This window comes from Cervus elaphus, chromosome 15 (assembly GCF_910594005.1).
Source record: "Cervus elaphus chromosome 15, mCerEla1.1, whole genome shotgun sequence".
In the NCBI taxonomy this organism is placed as follows: domain Eukaryota; kingdom Metazoa; phylum Chordata; class Mammalia; order Artiodactyla; family Cervidae; genus Cervus; species Cervus elaphus.
In genome coordinates this window covers 10,337,205-10,358,257 of record NC_057829.1, presented here as the reverse complement: position 1 = coordinate 10,358,257, position 21,053 = coordinate 10,337,205, and the positions used below count along the sequence as shown (strand labels likewise).

Sequence of the window (21,053 nt, the reverse complement as noted above, 5' to 3'; positions counted from 1 at the left end):
AGAACTCTTCTTCCTCTGCTCCTCACCCCAATTCCCGACACAGAGTTGTGTGCATAACAGGCTGTCAACAGGCTAATTAACAATGGTGAGTTTTCCTTCCTCTCTCTGACCCAAAAAAAGGTGCTAATAAGCAATTATTGCACCAAAGAGAAGAGGAGCAAGGGGTCCAGAGTATGCAATGACTGAACAGCACTGAGACCTAAGTAGGTTGCAGTCTATTGATAAAACAACCTTAAGGATGGGCCAACAGAGGAACAAAGCTTCTTTCAAAATTCTTAATGGCAAGTGAAGAAACTGCAGTTTTCTTTCAGTCATTGATTGGATTCAATGTGTTTGAGTTATGAAAGTTGATGAGTTGTAACTCAGACCAAAATAATATACAACCACAGATAGTTTAGCCTTTTATCTTTACTTTTAACCTACAAAGTGTAAAGTTGTTCATAAAAGATTTTAATAAATATAGTAAGGCTTCAGGTGGTCACTGTTCTGAGTGGAAGAGTTTTCTTTCTAACATACTATATAGCTAACATACACCCAGAATCTTTAAAACCAAAAACGTTCACCACCTTACAGTGACAGATGCAACACATCGCTTGCCCCAGTTTTGTTCCCCAGCTCGAGGTATCTCTGTACTGTCTTCCATTCATCTCTGATGCACAGAGAATGACACAAACTATTTGGACGGGTTCAGAGAATGCAAGTCTCTTGATTGGTGTGGCCTGAAAGGTTTACTTTCTCAGTACAGTCTTTTTACTGAGTCCCCTGGACAATTAGTAATGCAGCTCACAAATAAATAAAGCTCAACCAAGTGGCTTCGAAGCTCATGAAACAGCAAGAAAGGCCGCAGAAGGTCCTGAGGAAGGGCAGCAGTGAAATATGAGCTCACACACTGCAAACTGGAGGCAAACCCCACCAATAGAAAAGTAACTAGCTACATACAAGTTGTTTCATCTTGCCCAGAATACGGGAGGTCTTCTCCACCGATCCTCTCGTTACTCTCTCAGTATAAACCCTTGGCCACAGGGTCTCAGGACCAGGGCGTGAGGAGACGGCTGAGCACCTCCAGATCACTCAGCAGAAAGTGGCCCTCCAAACAGACCACAGCCCCCACGCCCAGGCACATCTCCCCGCCTGCAAATTAAGCTGGCAGCACCGGTCCCACAGGCCTGAGGACCGTCCACAGAGGAGAAGCCCGTGCTGACAGTGGATGTCATCCATTAGAGGGACTCCAGGATCCAGTCACCACCGGGGAGTGGGGAGACAGGCAGCGTCAGGTCCCTCGGGGGGCCTCGCTCCCTCCCATCCTGGAGGGAGTTCTGCTCCTGGAAATATTCGTCCTCTTCGTCGAAGAAGCCGTTCTCCAGAGCGTAAGTGCCGTCTGGGCTGGCCGCTGCCTGGCAGGCTCCCTTGTACTCCTGGATGGACTCATAGAGGCTATACAACTGGCAGAGCAAGGACATGTCCAGCTGTCGGAGGCCAACCTTGAGGGGAGGGGTGGGGAGGAAAAAGCGAGAAGTCAGCAATGGAAGGGCATCTTAGCGGTGCTCTGTCAGCAATCTGCCCGTGCCAGCATGTTCTTTCCACATGGCCAGCGACTCAGAGCATCCCTCGAATGCTCTGGCTCTTCAGTTTTGAGAAAACCTTAATTATGCAATGCCCACACCTCAGACGTTACCCAACATGTCAGGGAACGATCACACCTGTCGGGCAGCGGGCACAGCCTACAGAACATCACCTGGCGATCCGGCCCGCCCTGCAGAGAAACAGCCTTACACATTTTGAAAGCCCCAGCCAGCTTCACTTTGGATACCAAGATGCAAGGGTGTCATCTCTTCCAGTTACGATCAGATTCAGAGAAGACCCCCATGTGGTCTCTCCTTCCTGGGGCAACAGTCTCTGTTGCCCAGGACCAGGAGCTCAGCAGTTAAGTGTCATACGCTGCCCCCTGGAGCACCCACCCTCCAATCAGCTGGGTCTCCAGACTCACAAGGAGTCAGACTCCCTCTCCTTTGGACAAGAGGACATCGCCTAAGATGGCTGTGTGGGGTCACTCCCCAGAGAGAACAACCGCATAAGCCTTAGTAAGACCTGGGCCTCTACTGATTTCCCTGGGAACTATTTCCCAAGTGATAACAGAACAAAGAACATTTCAAAGTCACACATTTATCTTCAAGTTCCTCCCTCCCCCAGTGGCCCATCCCAGGAAAAAGAGAACAGTCAGGACGTAAAATGCATCGTTTTCATCAATCTCAGAGAGAGAAGGGTTAATTCACCTAGAAACGCGGCCCAGACCAGCCCAGCCACTCTCTCCAGCGCATGAGAGCCACTCCTGAGAAGCCTACAGATTCCGACTCTGGCCAGGTCTAGGGCCACCGGGAACGGGGACGCCAAGCAAGCTGCTGAGCAGTTGACCTCCGGGACTCTCAAGATGGGAAACTCTAAACAGATGCCAGGAGACTTGCCCTGCACCCTTCTGCTTCTGGGCTCTCGAGCAAGTTATTAATCATCTCTATGCCTTGGTTGATGACAAAATGAAATAATTTCTCTTAATCTACTGGGAGGATTAAATGAAATATCAACTATTTTAATAAACAGCAATCAAATGTCTCCCACGTACCAAGCACTACGCTAAAGCACTCAAGATGCACGGGAAAGAATACGCAAAAACACAGGGAATATGTGTTCTTTTTTTTGCAGTCTAACTTTATTGAGGCTTTCAATGGCTAAGTTGAAGATCTCTCTTGGTAAATGTCACAGTGCACTTGAAAATATGTGGGTTATTTTCAAATATCTTTTGATACTGATGTCTAAGATAATTCCACAGTAATATGAGAACAGGCTCTGTATGATTTCAATACCTTTAGACCATGAAATCTTTGCATCTTGTTTTATGTTCCTGGATATGTTTCAATGTCTTCTAGTTTACAGTGTATGGGAACTTGAATAGAATTTGTATCCTACTGTTGTGTGAAAATTGTATAAATCTTAATTATGTTGAATTGGTTCACAGTGCTTTTTCTGGTCTACTATATCCCTCTACTTCTCTGTATATTTATTCCATTAATTTTTGAGAGTCTGATAGTAAAACTCCAACTAAAAAGCTTAATTTATCTACTTAAAAAATAATTGTAATATATAGTGGTGTGTGATGAAAGTGAAAGAGGAGACTGAAAAAGTTGGCTTAAAGCTCAACATTCAGAAAACTAAGATCATGGCATCTGGTCCCATCACTTCATGGCAAATAGATGGGGAAACAGTGGAAACAGTGGCTGAATTTATTTTTCTGGGGCTCCAAAATCACTGCAGATGGTGACTGCAGCCATGAAATTTAAAGACGCTTACTCCTTGGAAGGAATGTTATGACCAACCTAGACAGCATATTAAAAAGCAGTGACATTACTTTGTCAACAAAGGTCCATCTAGTCAAGGCTATGGTTTTTCCAGTGGTCATGTATGGATGTGAGTTGGACTATAAAGAAAACTGAGTGCAGAAGAATTGATGCTTTTGAACTGTGGTGTTGGAGAAGACTCTTGAGAGTCCCCTGGACTGCAAGGAGATCCAATCAGTCCATCCTGAAGGAGATCAGTCCTGGGTGTTCAATGGAAGGACTGATGCTAAAGGTGAAACTCCAATACTTTGGCCACCTCATGTGAAGAGCTGACTCATTTGAAAAGACCCTGATGCTGGGAAAGATTGAGGGCAGGAGGAGAAGGGGATGACAGAAGATGAGATGGTTGGATGGCATCACCAACTCAATGGACATGGGTCTGGGTGGACTCCGGGAGTTGGTGATGGACAGGGAGGCCTGGCGTGCTGTGGTTCATGGGGTCACAAAGAGTCGGACACGACTGAACTGAACTGATAGTGGAACTATATGTAACCTTGTTCTGTATTTTCCAAGTCTCCTGTAAATGTGTTATCATACTTAAATAATTTAAAAAATAAAAATTAAAATATATTTTAAAAATTATTAAAAAGAAACATTTTTATTAATAAATACATTTTTAAAGGAAACACAGAGCATGTCAAGGGATTTAGTCTTTAATAATTACCCAGCAATGATATTTTCTACACAAGAGAAGCTATCTGGTGACAAGACTAAATTCCAGGTCACTCTTCACACCGTCAACCACTCTTGTTCACCAGCGACCTCTCTGGTACAGCTGAACAGACCACAGAAATGGAGCTACTCGCACTGACCTGGCATGTTGGCCAAGACACTCAAAGGAAGACCCAGATAGAGACGCAGGCCCTGTCGTTTTTGGTGTTCCAGAATTCCTTCTAAAGAAGCTGTTCCCAGGAAGAGACTTCCGGCAAGCTGGGGGCGTGGCCTCCAGGCACGCTCCGCCCCAAGGCATCCTACTCTCAAAAGTTAATTGGCTATTTTGTTGTTGTTGTTGTTAAGTTGCTAAGCCTTGTCCGACTCTTTGTGACCCCATGAACAGCAGCCTGCCAGGCTTCTCTGTCCATGGGATTCTCCAGGCAAGAATACTGGAGTGGGTTGCCATGCCCTCCTCCAGGGGATCTTCCCAACCCAGGGATCGAACCGGAATCTCTCATGTCTCCGGCAATGGCAGGCGGGTTCTTTCCCTCTAGCGAACCCAAAACTGTAAGGGAAAAAGTAGTAGAGCGATGTGCTCTCGGCCCAGGTCTGCCGCTCTCCTGGGCCACAGGAGGTGGGCACAGCTGACTGCAGAGCCCTGACTTCCCTCAACGCCGTGCTGCCCCGAGTGCGGCTCCAGGTTGCTCTCCTTAGGTGCTGAGGTGTCCGAGGCGTTCCCAGGCCTATGTGGGAGACGCGCTAGGCTGGGAGTTGGATCATAACCTGGATCTCTCTGCACTGTGGCGGCCGGTGACTCACAAAGCTGCCTTGTCATCGGGCGGAACGCTGGCCTAAAAACCAAGTCTGACCCACCCAGGAATACGGCAGAGCCCTATACACGCCTGTTACACAAGCCAACAGATGCCAAGGGTTTGGACTAATTTAACAGGGATTTAAACACAACACATGTGCACACCCACAGCCTGGCTTCTCAGGGCCTCCTCCTTCAGGTTTATGAGATTCAACTTCCTTTGGTTCACCAACGACCCTCCAGATTAGCCAGGAGGACAGGAGCTAAGTACATATATACAGGAGCAATCTAGCTTCCGACCCAGGACACCTCTTCCCCTGCTGAGGTAGTTTAAACATTTTCACTTGAATTTTCTAGAGGTAAACTGAAAATCCCTAGGTGGCATCCAATAATCTGACCTGGAAGAATTCTCCCTGTGCCTCCTCCACCAGTCAGTGAGGTCCCTTCATCCTGACTGTCTGCTGGCTGTTTTTGTTTTTTTTTTTTAATAGCATCAGATTCATTTTATTTAATTCTCCAAGTTTTTTCCTTACCTTTTTTTAATTTATTTTTTTAAATTGGAAGATAATCACTTCCCACTGCACCCCGGGCTTCCCAGGTGGCCCAGTGGTTAAGAATCTGCCTGCCAATGCAAGAGAGACAGCGTGATCCCTGATTCAGGAAGATCTCACACACCATGGAGCAACTAAGGCCATGTGCCACAGCTACTGAGCTTGTGCTGTAGAGCTTGCAAGCCTCAACTACTGAAACCCTAGCGCCCTAGAGCCCATGCTCCACAACAAGAGAAGCCACTGCAACAAGAAGCCTGCACACCACAACTAGAGAAAGTCCGCGTGTAGCAATGAAGACCCAGCACAGCAACAAATAGATATACATATTTCTAACAGTGCAACACCATCTCCCCCTCCTCTCTTCTGGCTTGGATGGGCTCAGTCACCAGTGCTCCTCACCTTCCCTCACCGTCTCTGCCTGTCTCACGGCGTTGATCACTCTCTACCTCTGCTGTGGGTGCACACAGTCTTCCTTCTCCTACTTGAGGACATGCCCGGGAGGCATGGACCCACCTCCCCCTTGGGTCCCTCAGCACCCAGTGCAGACCCTTGAGGAGGAAACTCAGACACTGGTGACTGAGGGAAAGCTAGAGAGACCCCAATGCCCACCCAGAGAACATCTGGTGGTGAAGCGGCCTGGCAGTGGGTCGTGCTAGGATCCATAGGGCCCTGGCTCCAACTCAAGGTGCCCCTGAGGAAAGCCACAGGCCACACGGTTCTCGCCACATCATCAGAAAAGCACTCAGCTCTTGCCTGACAGGAGACGACATAAACGAAGATTCCTTGCTGAGTGCTCACTGCAGCGCCAGCAGCTGGGAGGCACGGACAGACAGCAGGCTCTCAACAGGAGGCCACGAGGCTCGGGGGTGTGGGAAGCAGAGAAGGCCCAGCCAAGAGAACTAAACTGCAGTTACGTTTTAGGACATGATTAAATCACCCACGAACAAGAACTTCTCATCTTTCCAGAAAAAAAGTGGGGAGAGGCAGGGGCACACGCCCTCAGCAAGCCCACTAACCCTCACCTCTGTCCTCATCCCGCTGCAGAAGCCCGTCCCCTTAGTGATGTGTTCCCTAAAGGACAGGTGCTAAGTCACAGCTGGATTCAGAAAATACAGCTCTTTCTTGAAAACCCAGTTGAAAAATTCAGACAGCCTCATTTTAGAAAAGTACAGAATTCCTAGACCCTGTAATTTGTAGCCCCTTGTCATAGATCTCTGAGACAATCAAGAACAAGCCACTCGTCTCCAGGCTTTAAACTGCTGGCCTGACTCCTTCCTCTCTCTGTTCAGGCTTCCTGCTTCCTTCCCGAACGTGTCCCACAAACAGAGCTCCCTGCCCCCCGCCTGCTGTCCACACAGGTGGCTCACTCATCCCCAGCATCTCCAACAGTAGGGCCAAACAATCCTGAACCACCCTCAAAATGGTTTCAGAACTCACAACGGGCTGGCCACACGTATACACCTCAGACAGGATAGTGGTTCCCAACTCGGTTTCGGGTCACCAAGTCTCTGAATATCCCTGGAGGGTGATGTTAGGGAGAAAGTTCTTCCTGAATTTTAGATGATAATAGAAATGTTACCATTAAGATACGAGGCTTAGAAGATGAAAGAGAACTGTAGTGGGAAATTAATGTTGATTGGAAAAAAGCATCATGAGAAATTTTAGGAAGTTTTTAGGAGTAAAAACTATACTTAAGAAAAATAGTCTGTTTTATTTAAGAAACTAAAAGCCACCAGGGAAGCCCAAAAACAAAAGTTGGGGGTAATTCTCATGCTTATATGAAGCTCTTTTATGTCCCTCTTTTTCAAGAGACATAAAAGCAACTTTTTCTGAAATATAGCAATGAGTAGAAAACAAGACAAACATACTAGGAAATGGTCTTATTTATACCCAGGTCCATATAGGAAACCAGGCCCAGGGTGGAGGGAGGGGAGTAAATCTGGTGCAGGCACAGTTTAGTCCCAGGGGTCACACTGGGGTCATTCTGCAATGAGCTTCTCCCCTGCCAGTCCACTATTTCCTACTACTGTGATTCCTCAACCATAAGATGAAAAATACCCCACCTCACATGGTACAAGGGATGTATGGGTCTGAAGTTAAGCTATAGAATCAGGAACAGGAGGCCCCAAAATATGGAGACAGATGCAGAAAAAGTCTGGTGGGTGAACATTTAGTTTGAAACATAACAGATGATAGAAACTTGACTGAAAAAATTATATTAGTAGTCATACAATAAAAGGGTTTCTGTAGTGGCTCAGTGGTAAAGAATCTGCCTGCAATGCAGGAGACCCAGGTTTGATCCCTGGGTTGGGAAGATCCCCTGGAGAAGCAAATGGTAACCCACTCCAGTATTCTTGCCTGGGAAATCCCATTGACAGAGGAGCCTGGTGGGCAATAGTCCATGGGGTCGCAAGAGTCAGACATGACTTAGCAACTAAACATACACACACATACAATAAAAACCAGGCAGTTATTTAAAAGAGCAGTTCTCTAAGTATAAGAGTAGGACGCTGACCAACGCACACCATTAGGCACAAAAGTCCAAGGTACAGAATAGTATGCTGAGTAGGACCTCACTTTATACATTATGCATACACACATGCAAGCTTTTGACTAAAAGAGAAAATGTCCGTGAGCAGAATTTACTTCTGGAAAGTGGGACTGGATATTTACAGCCTTCTGTACTGCTAAAAAAATTTTTTTCCAACAAGCATGTTACTCTTAATTTTAAAAACTAGTTATAATAAAGTATATAACTTATGTGCATTGCTAGTAGGGCTGCATGCTTGTAAAATCTCTCAGGAGGACTCACTGGCAATGTCTATCAAAAGCCTTAAAATATCACATAATTTTTAACCAGCTAACCAGTTCATTGCGAGTGACTCAGGAGTAGAAAATCTCAGCTGTACACAAATAGGTAATCCTCCTCCTTGTTCTGTGAGGTAGGTGTGGATTCTGATACCATTAGGAAACTGAGCCCTGGAAGATGCAGGCCCTTCACTAAGAGCAGAGGGCTGCAGTCAGGCGGTAGGGCTCCAGCACGCATGCCCGGCCATCACCTGCACTGCCTGCCGAGACGAGACTGAAGAGGGCTCCATGTCCTGGGGGCAGCAAGCTGCTGAGATCACAAGTGACTCTTATCATTGGCTTTTCCGAATTTTCTCTGGTGGCTCAGATGGGAAAGGACCTGCCTGTAATGCAGAAGACCCGGGTTTGATCCCGGGGTTGGGAATGATCCCCTGGAGAAGGGTATGTCAACCCAGTCCAGTATTCTTGCCTGGAGAATCCCACAGACAGAGGAGCCTGGTGGGCTACAGTCCACGGGGTCACAAGAGCTAGACATGACTGAGTGACTAACACTTTGACTTTCACCTTTCGGAGTTTCCCCGATTTTCTACTATGAATATGTATTAACTCATAATGAGAGAACTTTTAAGAACATAATAAATGGCTTGTAAATTTATTTTAGACAATACTATTAGTAAATGCCCCAAATTTAATGAGTGTCTAGTATGCATCCGCAGGACTGGAATGTAATAAAGATCACAGTGACTTAATGGATCATAACCTGATTTCTGAATAAAGGATGTGTTGACAGAAGAACGCTGACCTGCATACTGTTTAAAAAAAGAAGACCAAAGAGAAAAGCTTCATCGGTGTTGATCTAACAGAGAAAGAGCCACAAGCTCAGCTGCCTGAGCTGGCTGGAGATACTCCTGCAGCACCCCAAGCTCCCAGGTGAACTGTGATCCTGGGCTCCCTAAGCAGGCTTCCATCAGTCACTCGGCTCCTCCCCAGGGGGTATGCGTCCGTCAACCTCATCTCCTGTTAACTGAGGACTGCCTCAGAAGAGCCCTGGTAACTCAGAGAGAGCAAGCAGACCAGCTGCTACCCTTGAAGGCACCCACGCTGATGGATGGAGCCCATTCTGCAGCTCAGCGGTGCTAGTGAAGACATCCTTGTCCATCTCTGACCTGCAATAATGGCTGAACCCATGAAGCCATTTCCTCTCCCGTGCAGAGAAGGAAAAAGAAAAAAAAGCAATCAACCACTGTCTTTAAGACATGTCTGCATATTCCTTTACTGGCTTTCCCAATTACAAAAATAAAATATTCCAACTGTATTAAAAATTCAATGGCTCATAATTGTACAGTCTTCCCTAATTTCATGTCCTAATGCAGCAATCTTAAAGTGTTTTGGTCTTGCAACCCCTTTAGACTCTTAAAATTACTGAGGGCCCCAAAGAGCTCCTGTTTATGTAAATTATACCTATCAATAGTTACCTTATTAGAAATGAAAATTGAGAAACTGTCATATAAAACACTATACCCACTGCTAATATACATCACATTTTTATAAATGAGATTGTGTAAGAAATCTTTTTAATGTCTGGCTTATATTTTTCTGTACTTGATCCTTCATAACATGCCTTTTTGGTTGAAATAAACCTGGCCTCACACAGATATGTACTTGGGGAAAAGGAGTATTTAAACCACCTTGCAAGTTAACAGTGGATATTCTTGTTTGGCACTATCCTTAGGCTGGCTCCAGTGTGGAACTTGAAACTATGCCAATGAGCTTTTAACACTGTTTCATTAAAATCCACCAGTCTTGCACTTTGAATGGATCTTTTAACCATGCACCAAGCATTAGTTACAGGAAAAATGTGGAAAGTTGATTCACTGAATGTAGACCCTCCAAATATTGATACATTTCCTCAGGTACTATTTTGGAAAATCACATTTGCCCATATGACCACCAACTAATTATGGACACCCCCACAAAAGGATCTGGGAACCCATAGGTGTCCTCAGACCATAATTTAAGAACTACTGTTCTAAACATATCCACTTTTAGCTGTTTAGCGTACCTGCCTCAAGACACAATGCACATACATATGTACTTATGTACTGTTTTGTAATTTACTTTTCCAAACCTTGAACACCTATGTTCATTTACATAGTTTCCACATTCTTTTCAACAATTGTATAATATTCTATCACTGTTATATATTATTATTATAGAATACTACTATATATCACTGCAAAAGATATTCCTGTATAAGTACTGTTATTCCCTTGGGTGACTATTTCTGCAAGGAAATTTTTAAAAATTATGAAAATGAAATTGCAGGGGAGAAGGCAGAGAAGGGAAATGGGATGCTTTCCTTCCAATCCCTCAATTCTGGGACCACAAACAGTGGACCATTCATCAAGGATGTGTCAAAGGCCTGAAAGTTCACTACTTAAGATGATGAATGCGGTTGATTCTAAAAATCAAGTGGGACTAGAGGAAAAACCGTGACTTAACTAATGACACATGGGAATTCAACACCCATTTGAAGGTTACTTTGCATTTTGTCATTTTCTTGAATGATACCTAATTGAAATTGCCTCTCTGCGAGAGTAGATTCAGTAAAGGAAGAAAATCTGAAGCTAAAAATCAGGAAACCAAGTTCTTGGACAACAAACAGAAAACTTTATGTCAGTGTCTAGTGTTTTTTAGACAACTGACATAAAAAGCAAGAGAAAAGGTTGGTGTCCACACAATATTAAAGGCCAGTGGCCATCCCCAGTCTCCTTTGACCAAGGCCAACCAAGAATCCTGCATTGGGAGCTAACATTCTTATTCCAGATGGCACTGCATGGGCTTGACTTGAGACTGGACCTCCAACCGTAAGCCCATTTAAAGACTCAAACCCCCTCTCTGAGACCTGTTGTCTCATGTAGGGTGAAGACTGAACTCTGCGGGGGTCTGGGCTATTCAAGTTCATGCCCGTCTCCTAGTTCCTAGTTGACCGCACAAGGCTGTCAGTCATTTAGGTGTTGTCTCAACTAAAATTAAAAGACCCTTACTCCTAGGAAGAGAAGCTATGACAAACCTAGACAGCGTATTAAAAATCAGAGACATCCCTTTGCCAACAAACAAAGGTCCATACAGTCAAAGCTATGGTTTTTCTAGTAATCATGTACAGATATGAGAGTTAGACCATAAAGAAGGCTGAATGCTGAAGAAAGGATGCTTTCAAATTGTGGTTCTGGAGAAGACTATTCAGAGTCCCTTGGACCACAAGGAGATCAAACCAGTCCATCCTAAAGGAAATCTACTCTGAATTTTCACTGGAAGGACTGATGCTGAAGTTGAAGCTCCAATACTCTGGCCACCTGATGGGAAGAGCCAACTCACTGGAAAAGACCCTGGTGCTGGGAAAGATTGACAGCAAGAGGAGAAGGGGGCAACAGAAGATGAGATGGTAGGATGGCAGCACCGACTAGATAGACCTGAGTTTGAGCAGACTCCAGGAGATAATGAAGGCTGAGGAAGCCTGGCGAGCTGCAGCCCACGGGGTCGCAAAGAGTTGGCAACTTACAACTTAGCGACTGAAGAACTAAAATGCGGGAAAGTTAAGTGTTGCTGCTCTCAGGAATCAAATCTTTTTTCTCAGATTCAATTCTTCACCCAAACCATTGCAGTTCAGAAACTCAAAAGTTCTGTGTGGACAACTTCCCACTCACAGGTGGGTAACCAAAGCAACTATTGGATAGTTAAAAAAAAAAAAATGAGGCAAGGACTTTTCAAAGTTACTATTTTTTTTTTTTTAAAGGAATATAAAACTATTTATTGCAAAGTTACTATTTAGAAAGGTGCTGCTGATGGTTTGAGAAGTGGAACTCAAGAATCCTCAGAGATCTGCCATCTCTCGTCCCCGTCTCTACACTTTCACGTGACGCTTCTGAGGACCTAAGCTTGATGGGCTAAACTTACAGGGCTGCTGGGCAGTGGTCTCTGAAGAGCCCTGTAAGGAAAGATGTGTGCCAGGATCCCTGTGGACCCTGAGAGTCACGTGTGTCCTTCAACCACATGCAAGGATTTGAAATGCCAACAGAGATCCTCTGAGCCAAGCTAGTCTGTCAGCATACCAGATAAAAATCTTTCAAACTGTGGGGCCCTTGAGGCCAAAGTATTTTTATCCAGAAAGAGGTCTGCAGGGAATAAAATTGGTATAGCCACTATGCAGAACAGTATGGAGGTTCCTTAAAAAGCTAAATATAGAGCTACCATAGCACCCTGCAGTCCCACTCCTGGGCATATATCCAGAAAAAACCATGATCCAAAAGGATACATGCACCCTAATGTTCATTGCAGCACTGTTTACAATAGTCAAGACATGGAAGCAACCTAGATGTCCATCAACAGAGAAACGGATAAAGAAAATGTGGGAAAAAAAGAAAATGTGGAATATACACAATGGAGTATTACTCAGCTATTAAAAAGAACAAAATAATGCCATTTCCAGCAACATGGATAGACCTAGGTATTGTCATAGTGAGTGAAGGAAGGCAGACAGAGGAGAAATAGCGTATTACATCCCTTATAAGAAAGTGGAAGTGTTGGTCAGTCAGTCGTATCTGACACTTTGTGACCCTAGACTGTAGCCCTCCGGGCTCCTCTGTCCATGAGACTTCCCAGGCAACAGTACTGGAGTGGACTGCCACACCCTCTTCCAGGGGATCTTCCCAACTCAGGGATCGAATCCAGGTCTCCTGCATTGCAGGCAGATTGTTTACTGTCTGAGCCACCAGGCAAACCCAACATCCCTTATATGTGAAATATAAAATGATACAAATGAACTTATTTACAAAACAGAAAAAAAACTAACAGCCTTAAAGAACAAATTTATGGCTGTGGGGTGGGGGGGATGGGGAGGATGAGGGGAAGGGACAGTGAGGGAGTGTGGAATGGGCATGTACACACTGCTATATTTAAGATGGATAACCAACAAGGACTTACTGTATGGCAGACGGAACTGTCGTATGTGACAGAGTTATGTGGGAGCCTGGATGGGAGGGGAATTTGGGGGAGAATGGATACATGTTATGTATGGCTGAGCCCCTTCACTGTTCAGTTGAAACTATCACAACAGTGTTTTGTTCATCAGCTATACCCCAATATAAAATAAAAAGTTAAAAAATAAAAAACGTTAAGAAAATACTAGATATCTGATATTTTGGCTGTCCAGCAGCAGCCCGCTGCTCCATTTCTGCAAACTCTTCTTTCTTTTAGGGATGCCCAGCCCTGCACCCCATCCACACAGTCACACCACCTTAGTAAATAAAACACCATCTCAGCCTCAGTCACCAATAGCTGTCCAGACCCCCCCAAGCTGGGCCCACTGGAATTCTTCCACACAGTATTTCCAAAGTGGCAGTAAGAAGCATGGCTGAAACTGGGAATGTGGACACTGTCGACAGTCACATTCCAAAATGTAGGGGGAAAAAAAGGAGGGTAAAGAAGAATACAGTAGCCTTCCCGGGTTCCCCACCAACCGTGGTTCTAGTCTGCCTCCGTACACATCCAGCCCTACAAGGTTCTCCTTTTGCAAGAGCTGATTCAAATTGAGTCCCTATTACTAAAAAAGTCTTCAGACATGAAAAATGACACACGGTCTAAACTACAGCAGTCATATTCCTGTAAAGACGCCCACCTCTGCTAGATGTTATAAGCTCCTTAACACCTAGATAGTTCAGCCCTATATCCTAGCTCAGCCCTGTATCCTCCACAGCACTTTATAACCAGCAGACATGTGGGAAACATCTGTCTGATACAATCCAAATATACTCTCTGATGTTGGTTGGGGGGAGGGGGGGAAACCAATTTGAACTTCTTGTTTTAAAGGATGCTTTCAGGTCTAAAGAGCAAAAAGCATCTGTCTGACCCTCACAGCTCTCCAAATGGGCTCGCTGGGGGAGGGGAAGGGAGCTCACAAGGGCACAGAACTTCAGAGCAAGCCCATTACGAGCACAGGAAGTGCTGAAACTCCAGTGGACATCAGGACTCTCAAAGCAAAGCAGGGCGTCACCCACACAGGCGCCCCTCAACACCAGCTCCCCCGTGTTCTGCCCTGACCATCTGTCAATCAGTCACCTGCAGGCTCTGCCAGCCTCCGGCTCCACGTTCTGAAACGTTTAACATACTCTTCCACTGATGCAACGGAAACCACCCTCCCCCATAAGCAGCCACTTCTCCTGACTCCTTTATTGCTGTGATGACCACTTTCCCAATGATGAATGACCAAAGTTATTACTGCCATATAACGGCATCCCGTGGAGTTAGACAAGACATTTCAATATACACTGACCTAGAAAACACTTGCAATGTGTGCCCCCACAAAGTGGTAAAACCCTATGATCTAACAGGGTCTTGGAGCTAGACAGGTCTGGCTGAGTTTGTCACCTTAGGTGAGCTACTTAAATTCTGAATCCTAATCGGGTAGAGAGGGAGGTGGGAGGGGGGATCGGGATGGGGAATACATGTAAATCTATGGCTGATTCATATCAATGTATGACAAAACCCACTGGAAAAAAAAAAAAATAAAGGAGAAATTGAAAAAAAAAAATTCTGAATCCTATTTTTTAAAATGTAGACTTTCAGTATCTATCTCGTGGAGAAGCTATAAAAATCAAATAAGATGATGTACGGAAAACATTTACACTGTGCCTACCAGGAGATATGCCCAAATAGTAAAGTGATCAGGTGCTAGGACTGTAATTTTTAAAATATTATTTATTTATGTATTTATGGCTGTGCCACGTCTTCTTTGCCTCGAGGACTTCTCTCTAGTTGCGGCGAGCAGAGGCTACTTTCTAGTTATGGTGCTCGGGCTTCTCGCTGCAGTGGCTGCTCTAGTTGCTGGGCACGGGCTCCAGAGCGCATGGGCTTCAGGGGTTGTGGCAAGAGGGCTCAGCAGTTGCAGCCCCCCTGGGTCTAGAGCACAGGCTTAATAGTCATGGCACATGGGCTTAGTTGCTCTACAGCATGTGGGATCTTCCCAGATCAGGGATCGAACCTACGTCTCCTGCACTGGCAGGCAGATTTTTTACTACTGAGCCATCAGGAGACTGAAGCAGAAGATAGATAGATAGATAGATAGATATTTTTTTTAGCAGAAGATATTAAGAAGAGGTGGCAACAATATACAGAAGAATTATACCAAAAGATCTTAATGACCCAGTTAACCACGATGGTGTGATCACTCACCTAGAGCCAGACATCCTAGAATTCGAAGTCAAGTGGGCCTTAGGAAGAAGCATCACTACGAACAAAGCTAGTGGAGGCGATGGAATTCCAGTTGAGCTATTTCAAATACTGAAAGATGATGCTGTGAAAGTGTTGCACTCAATATGCCAGCAAATTTGGAAAACTCAGCAGTGGCCACAGGACTGGGAAAGGTCAGTTTTCATTCCAATCCCAAGGAAAGGCAATGCCAAAGAATGTTCAAACTACTGCACAATTACACTCATCTCACACACTAGCAAAGTAAAAGCTCAAAATTCTCCAAGCCTGGCTTCAACAGCATGTGAATCGTGAACTGCCAAATGTTCAATGGATTTAGAAAAGGCAGAAGAACCAGAGATCAAATTGCCAACATCCTCTGGATCATCAAAAAAGCAAGAGAATTCCAGAAAAACATTTATTTCGGCTTTATTGACTATGCCAAAGCCTTTGACTGTGTGGATCACAACAAACTGTGGAAAATTCTGAAAGAGACAGGAATACCAGACCACCTTACCTGTCTCCTGAGAAATTTGTATGCAGGTCAGGAAGTAACAGTTAGAGCTAGACATGGAACAACAGACTGGTTCCACATAGGAAAAGGAGTACATCAAGGCTGTATAGTGTCACCCTGCTTATTTAACTTATCTGCAGAGTACATCATGTGAAATGCTAGGCTGGATGAAGCACAAGCTGGAATTAAAATTGCTGGGAGAAATATCAACAACTTCAGATATGCAGATGACACCACCCTTATGGCAGCAAGGGAAGAACCTAAGAGCCTCTTGATGAAAGTGAAAGAGGAGACTGAAAAAGTTGGCTTAAAGCTCAACATTCAGAAAACTAAGATCATGGCATCCAGTCCCATCACTTCATGGCAAATAGATGGGGAAACAACAGAACAGTGACAGACTTCATTTTTGGGGGCTCCAAAATCACTGCAGATGGTGACTGCAGCCATGAATTACAAGACGCTTCCTCCATGGAAGAAAAGCTATGACCAGCCTAGAGAGCGTATTAAAAAGCAGAGACACTGCTTTGCCAACAAAGGTCTGTCTAATCCAAGCTATAATTTCTCCAGTAGTCATGTACAGATGTGAGGATTGGACTACAAAGAAAGCTGAGTGTCGAAGAATTGATGCTTTTGAAGAAGCATGTTGGAGAAGACTCTTGAGAGTCCCTTGGACTGCAAGGAGATCCAACCAGTCAATCCTAAAGGAAATCACTACATATTTATTCATTGGAAGGACTGATGCTGAAGGTGAAACTCCAATACTTTAACCACCTGATGTGAAGAACTGACTCATTGGAAAAGACCCTGATGCTGGGAAAGATTGAAGGCAGGAGAAGAAGGGGATGACAGAGGATGAGATGGTTGGATGTCACCACCAACTCGATGGACATGAGTTGAGTAAGCTCTAGGAGTTGGTGAAAGACAGGGAAGCCTGGCATGGGGTAGGCAGTCCATAGGGTCGCAAAGAGTTGGACTCGAATGAACGACTTAACTGAACTGAGCCATCAGGGAAGCTCGAATGTAATTATTAATTGTTTTGCTTAGGGGCACTTTCCATTAAAAAACTTAAGTTATTGCTGGGGGCTTCCCTGGTGGCTCAGTGGTAAAGAATCTGCCTGCCAATGCAGGAGACACAGGTTCGATCCCTGGTCCAGGAAGATCCCACATGCCACAGAGCAACTAAGTCTGTGCACCACAACTGCTGAGCCTGTGCTCTAGAGCCCAGGAGCTGCAACTACTGAGCCCACGTGCCCCAACTCCTGAAGCCTGAGCACCCTAGAGCCTGTGCTCCACAAGAGAAGCCGCCACAATAAGAAGACCTCTCACTGCACCGAGAGAGTAGCCTGTGCTCACCACAACTAGAGAAAAGCTGGCACAGCCAAAAATAAATAACAAATAAAATTATTTAAAAAAAAGTCATCTCTGGCTCCTTATCATCACCATCCTGACTCTGATATGTACCCAACAAGTCCTGTGGATTCTATTTCAATGAAGTGTCTCCCATGTGATTCTCATTTGACATTCCGGGTCCCCAGGCCGCTGCAGGCTCTCATCTCTCCGAGCACATCTCCGAGCACATCTCCAGTACGTCCCAAGCTCAGCCAGCTCGCCCTTCTAAGCACCCTGCTTTCACATTAACTCTTCAAAGCCAGTTCTCCTGCTTTACCTGTTCCTTTGCTACTCGAAGCTTTCCTCAGCCCACTTGGCCCCAACCCGTCCTCTCAGTCAGAATGTCCACGCCTGCCCGATTCCAACAGGAGTGCACGTCAGTCTGGATTTTCTATCACCCGCTCTCTTCTTAAAATGCAGTCCATTCTGAGGGCTTCCACACTACTGCTGCTCTGTGCTCCTATATGACTTCTTAAAAAGGAACTAACTACATTCAGCCAGGACTTCTTCTCAGTTCCCTGGGCATAGATGTGACCTAAGGCCTTCAAATTCAATAGATCAACACAGACTACTGGGCAGATAATCCAAGCACAAACTCTCAACTCTAATCTTGCAAGCCTCCACCCCCACCCCCACCCCCATGGGAGCCTCAGTTTGAAGTACCCACTCAGACCCCACTGCCCTAGGTTAGTAAATCTCAAAAAGGCAAAATAAACCAGAGTACTCCTAAAGACCTTGTGACATTTCTTGAAAGGGACTTGTCAAGGCCTATAGCCATGTTTTGTCTTTATCTCAGCTAAATATCAGACAGACCTAAGACGGCTGTTTATTTTTCTTGTGTTTCAGATAGGCTGAGAGAGAGCTCTGGTCCAGGGCATAATTAGAAGGCTGTGACTGTACTTTAGCTGCACCAGGAGGGACCTGGAAAAACACTTTCGGGAACAGCATGGTTACTCCCAAGTGGTAACTTGGGAGTGTGCAAGACTCCAGAGCATGTTTATAAAGTAGAGAGAGTTTCACAAGGGGAGTGGCCTGAGGTTTTCCTGTCTCTGGTCCCGTAAATTAACCAGGATGAGTCTTCCCATTTCACCCTCTTTATTTATGTTGCATCCAAGTTCAGACTCTAAACATACTGGGTGTAGGCTTATCTAATGAAAACACAGCTTACCAGCTGTGGAATGCTGGTGTTGATTAATGGTGATTAATAAATAAAAACAGTTGGCTTGAAATTTAAGTCATTCTGTCAGAAGCTTAGAAAATCTCAGGGAGAACTGGAAATCACTTCAATGGCAGCCAGAGTGGGAAGACAATACTGAATTGCTGAAAAGGTGTTAACGCTGTTTTTCTAGATTTAATTCTTAGTTTTCAGGACAGATATTTTCCCGAAAGAAATGCATAAACTGAATTTTTCTACATAGTATCTTAATACACTAAATGCATATTTAAAGGATTCCTATAATAAATTTGGGTGCCAATTTATTTTGCGGGAGAAAAAGTTTTCATATATTAGATTTCCTTAATAAAGTATTTACCTGTGCCAGGAGAGGGGGGAATCTGCATTAGGTAAAAGGAAAGGGCAAATTCTAAACAGAGAGAGGGGCCAAGAAAGGTGATCAGAGGCCTGCAGGAGCGTTAGTTTTTCTGTTCTCTTCTGAGCTGGCCTAAGCCTGGAGAAAGCTGGAGACCCTTGAGCTGCTTTTGGCTTCACCCTAACTCATTAGTCCTAGTTCACGAACAGCTAACATACTTCCCAACGACCGAGAAAAATTTAGCCCCATTGTTTGCAGCCCAGGCACAACCTGAAGAACCCACATGGACTTCACCCACACGGCGAGGACGCCACCGCCCCAGTCCTCTCTAGCGGGCTTGGGGAACCAGCCACCACGAGGAGACTGTCAGGGTGAGCAGCCACTTTCCCGGCATCTGCGGACCGGAGCCGCGCCGCTGTAATCCGATTCTGCACGCGCCCTGGGCCGGGGGGAGGGGGCGAGGGCTCTTCCAATCCGCAGTCCACACTCGCGAGGACAAAAAGTTGTCCTCTTCAGGACAGGAAAACACAATCGCACACAGCTCTTAACCCCGTGGGCGCAGTGAAGGCCGCCCCCCGACCCCGGGAGATCTGCTGCCCCCTGGGGAGGGGTGACCAGACGCCCCCGGCCCGAGGCCAAGCGCCAGCCCCACGCCGCGCCTCCAGGGTCTCTGAGCCAACTGGGACCGCACGAGGAGCGCCGGGTCTCCAGAAAGCTTCCTTTTAAAAGGGGTACCTCCCTGGGCGAGGGTCCAAAAGTGGGCACAGAGAGGACAGGCAAAACGGGGTAGCTGAGAGGGCAGTGTCCCACTTTCAGCGTCGGCGCCTGGGGCCAAAGAGCCTGAGACGCGCGGGTGGCGCGGGGACTTCCGGCGAACTTTCCCAGAACGGCAAGGCCGGCTGCGAAGGACCCCAGCTCCGGCCCGCGGACCTCCCTTACCATCTCCTTGCGCAACAGGGCCAGCGCGGCGTCCAGATTGGGGGGCTTGGCGGGCAGCGCCGCCGCCCGCGCCCCGCCGCCTCCCGCGCTCCCGCGGCTCAGCTCGTCCTGGATGCGCGACTTCTGCGCGTACAACCTCTCCAGGTGCCGCCAACCGCCCGACGCGCCGCCGCCCGACGCCGAGTGCAGCAGCCCGCTCAGGCTCTTGGGCAGCGGAGGCAGCCCGTCCACCCGCAGCCCGCGCACGGAGCCGGCCGCCCCGGCTCCGCTCATCCCGTCTGTCCAGACCGCGCGCTCTCCGGTCCGCAGCCGCCGCCGCCGCCGCCGCAGCCTGGGGCCCTTGCTCCCCAGCCCGCCCCCTTCCCGGGGGCGCACCGCCCACTTCCCCTCCCCGCCCCACGCTCCGCCCCCTCCCCGCGTCCCCGCCCCTTCTCCGCGCCCGGCCCCGCGCCCGCGCCCTCTTGGCGCCCCACCTCCCCGGCTCTTCTGCGGCCCCGCCCACTTACCCTCCACCCCAGCGCCCATTCCCGGGCGGTGCCTGGCTCACCTTTAGCACCTCCTGGGACTCTCGCCTGCCGGCCCTCCTCGTGGAGTCGAGCCCTGCCCTGGCTGCCCCACTCCCGGCAAGGTGGGCTCCACCACCAGACCCCAAAGCTGCTTGTAATTACTGATAGGGGAGGGTCACCTCAGATGCGACCCGACGAGGCCAGTTGGTGCGGCGAATCGGGGTATAAAGCCTCCCCCTCCGGGCAGGCAGGACGTCGGGGAGGTTTGGTAGTGCTGGGATCGCGCCCGCGATCACAGTCCTTAGAGGCGCGTGGTCGCAGCCGGCGGGGTCCGCGGAGACCGAGGGGGAGGAGGCGGGGCTCTGGCCACAGAAACCCAACCCCGCTCCCGCCGGTCCCCGAGGGCTGAATCTAGACCGTCTCCTGCTAAGTGTGACTTCCTGCCGGGAGAGCTGGGGCCCCCAGGCTCGGGCCAGTCACTAGTTCACTCGAGGGCCCACTAGCCTTCTCTGTAAATGGCAACGTCCATACCATTGTCCGTACCGGCAGCAGCCAAAAGGAGCGCTGAGTCAAGAAGAGCTTGGCCAAGAGGAGCTAAGAGTCATCTTTGGAAACCTCAAAATGCGACCAAACGTGTCCTTCAATCTGGCTGTGGACACAAGAGTAGTTCTCAATGGAGATGTTAGGAGAGTGAAGAAAAGGATTATATCTCAGCAAC

The 21,053-nt window shown here is 47.0% G+C and overlaps 1 protein-coding gene across 1 annotated transcript; it reads right to left on the bottom strand.

Moving 5' to 3' along the window:
- Positions 1-388: 388 nt before the first annotated feature.
- FAM89A (family with sequence similarity 89 member A) lies at positions 389-20,174 on the bottom strand. Its single transcript, XM_043926656.1, has 2 exons — positions 19,830-20,174; positions 389-1,481 (listed from the first exon to the last, which is right to left on the bottom strand). Exons 1-2 carry the CDS (start codon positions 20,100-20,102, stop codon positions 1,218-1,220), a joined length of 537 nt encoding a protein of 178 aa, XP_043782591.1. The 5' UTR covers positions 20,103-20,174; the 3' UTR covers positions 389-1,217.
- Between the last annotated feature and the right edge of the window lie 879 nt (positions 20,175-21,053).

Coding starts and splice junctions, on each gene's coding strand:
- FAM89A (XM_043926656.1), bottom strand. CDS start 20,102: ATGAGCGGAGCCGGGGCGGCCGGCTCCGTGCGCGGGCTGCGGGTGGAC. Junction 1,482..19,829: donor CCCTGTTGCGCAAGGAGATG/GTAAGGGAGGTC, acceptor CCTCCCCTCAAG/GTTGGCCTCCGACAGCTGGA.